Source organism: Elephantulus edwardii, unplaced genomic scaffold (assembly GCF_000299155.1).
Source record: "Elephantulus edwardii isolate Elephantulus edwardi_28Jun2011 unplaced genomic scaffold, EleEdw1.0 scaffold00191, whole genome shotgun sequence".
NCBI lineage: Eukaryota > Metazoa > Chordata > Mammalia > Macroscelidea > Macroscelididae > Elephantulus > Elephantulus edwardii.
In genome coordinates this window covers 6,084,352-6,093,084 of record NW_006399941.1, presented here as the reverse complement: position 1 = coordinate 6,093,084, position 8,733 = coordinate 6,084,352, and the positions used below count along the sequence as shown (strand labels likewise).

The 8,733-nt window shown below is 42.4% G+C and overlaps 2 protein-coding genes across 2 annotated transcripts in view; one reads left to right on the top strand and one right to left on the bottom strand.

Annotated features, from left to right (window-relative positions):
* BRIX1 (BRX1, biogenesis of ribosomes, homolog (S. cerevisiae)) overlaps nt 1-3,001 on the bottom strand; it is a 9,512-nt gene extending 6,511 nt beyond the window's left edge. Inside the window, exons 1-2 of the mRNA XM_006896810.1 lie at nt 2,843-3,001; nt 10-93 (exon numbers count right to left, since the gene is read on the bottom strand). Of these exons, the coding sequence (XP_006896872.1) occupies nt 10-93; nt 2,843-3,001 (243 nt within the window). The remainder of the gene's footprint in view (nt 1-9; nt 94-2,842) is intronic.
* A 1,670-nt stretch (nt 3,002-4,671) lies between these two features.
* RAD1 (RAD1 homolog (S. pombe)) overlaps nt 4,672-8,733 on the top strand; it is a 15,672-nt gene continuing 11,610 nt past the window's right edge. Inside the window, exons 1-2 of the mRNA XM_006896801.1 lie at nt 4,672-4,882; nt 8,070-8,178. Of these exons, the coding sequence (XP_006896863.1) occupies nt 4,685-4,882; nt 8,070-8,178 (307 nt within the window). The 5' untranslated portion in view covers nt 4,672-4,684. The remainder of the gene's footprint in view (nt 4,883-8,069; nt 8,179-8,733) is intronic.

Below are 8,733 nucleotides of genomic sequence, written 5' to 3'. Positions count from 1 at the left end.
CAAGTTTCTTAAGTCTTGCATTAAGTGTCTTGTTCTGAAATTTATTCCTCTGGAAGAAAAGATGAGAATTCGTTCCTTATTCTTCCACTTGCCCTATAAAAAGAAAGGAGAATATTATGATTATTAAAACTCACAATGAAATTTCTTTTTAAGAGTTGACAAAGCTATCTCGTTTTTTTAGATATCCTACCATTCTCTGACATTATCAAGATGACCAACAGCTGCTGTTCAGTAGTTCGCAACTCACAGTGACCCTACACACAATAGCTCTATCCTGAGCTAATTGCACTGTCTGACACACCTCATTACCCCAGTTATTATTTCAATCTGTCTCAACCGAGTCTTCCTCTACTGCGCTGTCCCTCAACCCTTCTAAAAATGTCTTCAAAGACTGGCCCCTCCTGGCTATATGACAAAAGTATGTGAGATGAAGTCTCAAAATTCTTGTCTTCAAGGAGCAGCTTGGTTTCACCCTCTCCTGGGTAGAACTGTTAGTTCTCTTGACAGTCCATGTTATGTTCAAAACTTATCTCTAGTACCACAATTCAAAAGCATTGATTCTTCTTCTGTCATTCTTGGTCACTGTCCAGCTCTCTGATGCATAGCAAGTAACTGTGAAGACCATGGCCTGGATCAGGCACACCTTAGTCTCTAGACTGACAACATTGCTTCTCAGTACTCTGGAGAGGTCCCTGAACACAGAATTTCCCAGTTCAAGTAATCTTTTCATTTTCTGATGGCTGGTGCCCCATGTTGATTGTGGAGCCAACAAAGCTGAAATTGTTAACAATGTCAAATCTCTTCTCTATCTATCTTTCACAGTGCTGCCAATTGGTCCAGCGGTGAGAATTTTTGTCTTCTTGATGTTGAGCTTCAATTTATATTGAAGACTACAGTCCTTGACCTTCTGTATCAAGTGCTTCAGGTCCTCCTCAGTTTTAGAAAGCAAGGTTGTGTCATCGGCATAATGTAGGTTATTAATGAGTCAATCCTAAAGCCACATTCCTCCTCATAAAGTCCAGCCTCCAGAATGATCTGTTCTTCATATAGATTGAAAGAATTTGGAGACAGGATGCATCCCTGACACACTCTTCCTGATTTTAAACCATGCAGTGTTTTCTTCCTCTGTCCTGAGGAGTTCTTAATTCTGGTTTGAGTATAGGTTTCACATGAGGACAGTCAAATGTTCTGGGATTCCCAGTCTTCTCAAGATTAGCCACAATTTGTTGTGATCTACATAGTCAAATGCCTTTGCATAGTCAATGAAACACAGACATTTCTTTGTACTCTGCTTTCTGCCAAGATCCATCTGACATTGGCAATGATGTCCTTAGTACCATGGCATCTTCTAAACCTAGCTTGTATTTCTGGTAGCTTTCTGTTGATGTACTGTTCCAGTTGCTTTTGGATAAAACAAAGCAGGATTTTGCTTGTGTGTGCTATTAACCGATAATTTCCATACTCTGTTGGATCACCTTTTTTTTTTTTGGAATGGGACACATTTATTCAGAAGAACCAGATAGTGCCCAGTTATGACTACTGACAGTTCTGAAAGAATTCACAATAGTATATTCTGGATAGACTAGAAAGAAAATGAGGAAAACTTAAAAAAAAAAAAAAAGACCTGGCTTATTGGTTTGATGGAACCCATTAAATTATGACTCCTACATATCACTATGAGTCGCAAGCGACTCGATGGCACATAACAACAACAACACATATTCTTCAGGTTTGGAACCAAACTAACCTCCATGACTTAGCTTTCAGCCAAGCATTAGACAGACCTGTAAACAGAACAGTAACAGCAGGGAGGTAAATATCTGTTGAACACTTCACCATATGTGATCAAAAGGGCAGTATCTGCGAAGAGAGAGGGCTAAGAAGACACAAGGGGAAAGGTGGCTGGCAGCATAGTGTGTCATGAGTTGGGCTGCTAAATCAAAGGCTCCTGTTCTGAAGGTGTTAGCTGCTTTGAGGGAAAAAATACACAGCCTCTTCCCATGAGAATAGCTGGGCTCAGAAACCCCGAGAGAGTCACTCAATTAAGAGGGAAATCGACTGGATAGCAGTGGCTCTGGAAATGGGAAACAGGGAGGAAGCGGTTGGGGTGCTGTTACACTCAGAGTGGTGTGATCGTCAAAGTGTGTAGACTGTTGAACAGAAAACCAACTTGCTATGTATACTCTTATCCAAACCACAACAAAAAAGAAATTTCTCTCTGACACTCAATGATACTTTGTGATTTACTTGTTTCTTTTCAATCTTTTTGTAACAGTGAACAGTTTGATAATCAGTGTAACCAAACTGTTTCTTTGACAGATACCGGGCTATTGCTAATAGAAGGGTCATGCAAATTGTTAGATTGACAATGTAAATCCACTCAAGAGGCGTGAGTGAGGATAAAAGCCAGTCTACTTCTGAAATAACAATCATTTAAAATCCTACAGATTTCCATTCTGACGCATACGCTCGGGGCCAAAAGTTGGCAAGATTTGCCAGCAACTGGTTTGCTGTTCTTGTATTCATAACATAAAGACATACGCACTAACAAGAAATAAGCTTAACTAAAAGTACCATCCCAAAAGAATAAAAAGAACTGGAGCTGAGTAAGCGCTTTTCCATGAGGCGGTAAGGAGCCCAAAGCCCACTCGAACCATCGGCGCGCTGGATTCCCGGATTCTCAAGCACAAGTACACCCACCTCGTCTCACCCAGAAGAGAGCAGAGAGCGAGTTCCCGTAAAATAAGGTGATTCTTAATTTAGCTAAGGCGGAGTTAGGTAAGCAGCCGACAGAAGACTCGAAGACCCGCTGATGCAGCTGCAACCCAAAGGCGTCTTTTACCTTGCAAACGGGGCCTGGGATACGGTCTCTATCTTCCTCCTTCCCCTCTTCGGCTGTGTCGTTAAGCTTAGCCGGTGGTCTGACATCTTCTTCGTCTCTTTTTGGTCTCTTGGTCTTGATAGCTAAGTCTCCACGACATTTCCTCTTGGTAGCTGCCATCTTGCCTCGCGCCACTCGCAATCTTCCTTCCGACTCAGCCACTCTGGCCTCTTTCCGATCTTTATGATACCGTCCGCTCCGCCCTCTGGTTTCCTCCAACTCTATGATCACTCCTTCCGGTCTCTATGGTTCTGGGGGCTCGGCTGCGCCGTGGGTTTCCCGTCGGCGGAGGCGGGAGATTTCCCTAGAGGGAGGGAGGGGCTTGACTGAACTGCTCCTCCGACTCTGCAGGCCACAGGTTTTACCTGCTCAGTGACCTGCTTACCAAGGGCACCCAGGAATTCAGTCCCCCCGCACTCAAGAGGTAGGCTTCCCGCGCCCCGCCATGCTTCCCCGCGGGCGGGCTGGTGAATCCGCTTCTCCGTGAGCATCTCCCGAGAAGTCGTGCACGCCCTCCTCCCTGTTCTTTTTAGAGGCCAGAACCCAGACCCGGTGAGGATAACGTAGTCAGCTTGGGGTGACGACTCAGACTGCCCCAAGTAGAACTACCGTGTCACTTGTCTAGTTGCATTCTTCACAACTTACTGTTAATTGCTGTCAAGTCGCCTGCGACTTACAGCGACCCTAAGCCCCAAACCCCGTTCTATCCTGTGCCAATCTTACTGTCTCTGATAAACCTACCCCCATTACACCAGTCACTGACTCAATCCATCTCATCAAAAGTCTCTTTCTCCTGCGCTGTCCTTCCACCATCCCAAGACCTTCCTTGCAACATGTCCCAAGTATGTCAGACGAAGATTTAGAATCCATGCTTCCAAGGAACAGCCTGGTCTTGCCCTCTCCAGGACGAACTTGTTTGTTCTAGCAGTCCATGGTATATTCAGTACTCTTCTCCAGCACCACAGTTCAAACACATAATTCTACTTCTATCATCCTAGTCATTGTCAGCCTAGCAAGTAATTGCAAAGAACATGGCCTGGGCCAGCTGCACCTTAGTCTCTAGGCTGACATCGTTGCTCTTCAGTACTTAGGTAGATGCTATTTCTGATCAATTGTTGGTAAGTGCCTTCGAGTTGCCTGTGATGTGTAGTGACCCTATGTACAGCAGTTCTGAAGCCTCTCCTGTCCTGAACCCTCTCACTGACTCAGACACACCTACACCATTGCCCCAGTTACTGTATCCATCTCATCTTGGGTCTTCCTCTCCTACGTTGTTCCTCCACCCTTACGAGTATGATGTCCTTACCAAATACAGTGGGCAGATGTTGCTGTGTACCATTGAGTTGGAACCCATAGCTGACCCTGGTGGGTTTTCAGAGATCCAATGGAGACTTGAAAAGACAAGGTGCTAAGAAGCATAGATCAATAGTAATTAATTTTATAAAGCAATAGGAATGATGGTATGAAACAATGATAGTGTAAAACAGTGTACATGACTAAGATATATATGTATATCTTTTATATGCAATCTTTTATATATGCATGTATATAACTTTTATATGCAATCCTATAAAAAATTTTAAAAGGACCCATACATAGAGAGGTGAGTAATTTTCCTTGAAGTTTGCAGATAGTTAACGGTGGAGTTGGTCTTCATACCTTCCTAAACCATTCAGCACCCAGGCCACTGCCATTCCGCCTCTCTGGTCTGGACCGAATGTTTTGTTTTCAAATCTCATCAGGTGTTTTTCAGTCCACAGGCACAAGTGTCGGCCCCTTCCTGGGTTACGTGTGTAGTGGACGATGCCACTCCTAACTCAGCAGATCCAAGCTGAGGATGAGCAGTACAGCTTGATGGCCAGCCTTGACAATGTGAGGAATCTCTCTACAATCTTGAAAGCCATTCATTTCCAAGATCATGCCACCTGTTTTGCTACCAAAAATGGGATCAAGGTTACGGTGGAGAAAGCAAAGTGCGTGCAAGCAAATGCTTTCATTCAGGTATGGGCATAGACACCTGCAAGCCTGGGACATAAGACATTTGTTACCCAGTTTCATGAATTCCAAAAGTCTTAGTGGAATTTACATTAGAAAATATCGTGAGCTCACAATTCTTTACACTTCTGGAAACAAATTCCTTTTCCATCTGACTTTGCTGCAATAATGGATTAAAATGACTAACATCTAGTAGATTACCAGGCAGACACCCTTTCTGAATGCTTTTATTTTTTTAGTTCATTTACTACTCCTCATAGTTGTCCTGTGAGGTAGGTGCTCTTAAACTGGAAGAGACTGAGAGACTTGCCTACATTCCCATAGTTGGCAAGTGGCTGAGTTGGTCTGAGACCCCAGAGCATTAACTCTAGGAGCCCCGGTTGTGCTGGGGGTAATGCATTCAGCTCCTTTGCCCACAGGTCACCAGTTTAAACCCACTAGACAGTCTGCAGGAAAAAAGATTAAGCCATCTGACTCTGTATAGACTTACAGTCCTGGAAGTTCTTTGGAGTGTTCTCTGTCCTATAGGACCACTGTGAGTTGAAGTCAATGGTAGGGCAGTGGATTTATTATTAAAAACAGTCCTTTTAGGAGATTTTCCCTTAATTGATTGAAACAAAATGCTCTGCTGTAGATTCTATTTCATGGTGACTCTACATTGGGTTTCTGAGGCTGCAAATGGGAGCAGACTGTCTTACCTCCATATCATGGAGCAACTAGTGATTTCAAATTGCAAACCTTATTGTTAGCCCAGCACTTAACCTACTATATTACTAGGTCTCCTTACAGATTGCAGTGCAATATGCACATGCATGCAGTGAGTTTCTGTCAGGTTGGAACCAACCCATTGCTGACCTTCCAGGGAGTTTTCAGGGTCAGTAAATTGCACAGGAGATTGCCCATATTTAGCCAGCAGAGCAGCTGGTGAATCTGAACTGTCTAGTTTGGCAGCACAACTCATTACTAAAGTATTTTGGCTACATTTTTCCAAGACATGTCTACTTGTTCTTTTGGCAGTCCATGGGATATTCAGCACTTTTTTCCAACACCACAGCTCAAAGGCATCAATTCTTCTGTCCATCTTTCATCAATTCTTCTGTCCAGCTTTCCGGTGCATCTCGTAGTTTATTCATTCCTATAAAGTGATATGTATACAGGCATACTTTGTTGCCTTTCGCTTTGTAGATTCTGCACTTGTTACAGATTGAAAGTTTGTGGCAACACTTCATCAGCATAATTCTTGCAGTATTTAAAATTTTTTCATAATGTTTTTGCCACTTAAATTGATTACAGTGTAACATAACTCTTATATGCACTGTTGTTGTGCCATCAAGTCATAGCAGACAGCTGAACCTTCAAGGAGTTTTTAGAAGCTGTCAGTCATGTTGAAGGATATTGCCAGTCTTTATCCCATGGAGCACTTGATAGGTTTGAATTGTGTGCCTTTGACTTGGCAGTGCAACCTCTTATCCATTAGGCCATTCACGTGGCTCACTTTATTGGATGGCCTGGAACTGAACCTGTCAATATCTTAAGGATCTGCCTTTGTGGTCCAGATAGTTGTCATTGTTACTTTGTGCTGTTAGGTCAGCTGTAACTCATAGCAATGGTTCTGAACCCTGCCCTGTCCTGTACCATCCTCATCATCTCTGACATGCTTGAGTCTACTGCAACCATCACTTTGTTAATCTATCTCATTGTGGATCTTCCTCCCTTAGGCTGACCTTTCTAAGCATGATGTCTTTATCCAAGGACTAGCCCTTCTAACAGCATGCTCCGTGAGATGGTGTTTCACCATCCTTGCCTCCAGGGAGCATCCTGATTTCTCTTTCTTTAGGACAGACCTGTTCACCTGTTTGTTCTGTTGGAAGGCCATGCAATACTCTTCTCTAACACTGCAACTCAAAGGCAGTGAGTCTTCTTCTGTCATCCTTAGTCATAGTTCCACTTTCCGATGCATAGCAAACATTTGAGGTGACAATTGCTTAGATCAGGTGCACCTTAGTTTTTAAACTGGTATTTGTACTCTTTAGTACTCTGGAATGATTTCTAACAGCAGATCTTCCAATTGCAATTAGTCTTTTGATTTCTTGACTGCTTGTACCAAGAGGTACCAAGAGTATTCATTGTGAATCCAAGTAAGATGAAGCCATCAGCAATTTCTGTCCTTTCTCCATCTATCGTGATGTTGCCTGTTGGCTCCATGGTGAGGATTTTTGTCTTGATGTTAAGATGTGATCCACATTGAAGGCTGAAGTCCTTGACCTTCTGCAGCAAACGTTTCAAGTACTCTCACTTTCATTGGGCAAGGTTGTGTCGTCTGCCTAGTGCAGGTTGTTGATAAGTCTTCCTCCATTCCTGATACCACATTCTTCTTTATAGAGTCCAGCTGCTTGCATGATTTTTCTCAACACACAGATTGAATAGGTATGGAGAAAGGATCAGTATTTGTTGACACCAGAGTGCACAGTGCTGATTTCAGGCATAGAAGAATAAATGAAACATGGTTCCTGTCTTCAAAAGACACTGAAAACTAATATCCTGCACACATCACCAAATTGTTGACTATTTTCTAGGTGACCAGAACGGTGATAATGGCCACAAAAAGGACACAAAGGAGCCAGGGGTAGCTAGTTTTTAGATCCAGGAAGCTAGGAGACATCCCTTTATAATGGTGCATGAACCCTAAATTACTGTTATGCCTTTGGCTGACAACAGGAGTATTCTAAGGAGTTTGTGGGGGTAAAAACGAGCAGGAGCCTGTCTTTAGGATAAGGATGGTGAAACTTTATCCCACAAACTTTGGGCATGTTGTCAAGAGGGGCCTGTCCTAAGGAAAAAATACCATTTTGGAAAGGTAGAAGGTCAGAGAAAGGGAGGAAGATCCTCAAGAGTATGGAATGACGCAGTGACTGACAGTGGGCATAAGTATGTCACAGAGTATTGCTGGTGTGGAGTAGGGCATGGTTGTGAGTTCATAGGGTTCCTTTGAGTTGTGGTTGACTTGGTTGGATTTAACAACCGCAGTGAATACAATTTGAAAAAAATAAGTTGCATTGATGGGTAAGCAGAACTTACACATGTAGGATTAGTACAGTATCCTTAAGATATAAATAGTGAAACCTAGCACATATGTTATTTCTCATTCTCTGGCATAGATAATTACAATTTCTATGTTTACTTTTTTTCACAGGCTGGAATATTTCAAGAATTTATGGTTCAGGAAGAGTCTGTAACATTTAGGATTAATTTATCTGTCCTTTTAGACTGCTTATCTATTTTTGGATCAAGTCCTGTGCCAGGTGAACCATTTTATTATTGTTACAATATAACATAAAAACATGCAGAATGGTCTTTGAAAAAATAATCACCCATTCATATTTGTTGTTGTTCACAATCATGGGTTCTGATTTTTCACAATATTAATAGCATGGGGTTTTATGGGTGAATTTTTTTTCCCCAAATTTATTATAGTAGTGCCTTTTTTAAATAACAAGAGTCAAGGTATCTTAAATTCCAACCTATCAAATGAAGACCTTGAACATGTTTGAACTGCCTTTAATTTGTGAAATGGGGCGGTGGTTTGGTTGTTTTGTTTTGTTTTTTGCTTGTTGTGTACCATTGAATCGGATCCGACGGGCGTAGGAGGAGACTGGCCCTCCTTCTCCAGCAGAGCATCTGGTGGATTCGAACCATGTAGCTTTGGAATTGCAGCGCAGCTGAAATAAGTTTTAACTGCTGCTTTTCTTGAATGTTTCCAGAAATACACAGCTACTTATAGGCAGCGGAAAAGAATTCTACTGACTCCTAGCTTACAATGTGCAAAGCTTGGTTGCTTTTTCTTTTTTTCCTTTAAG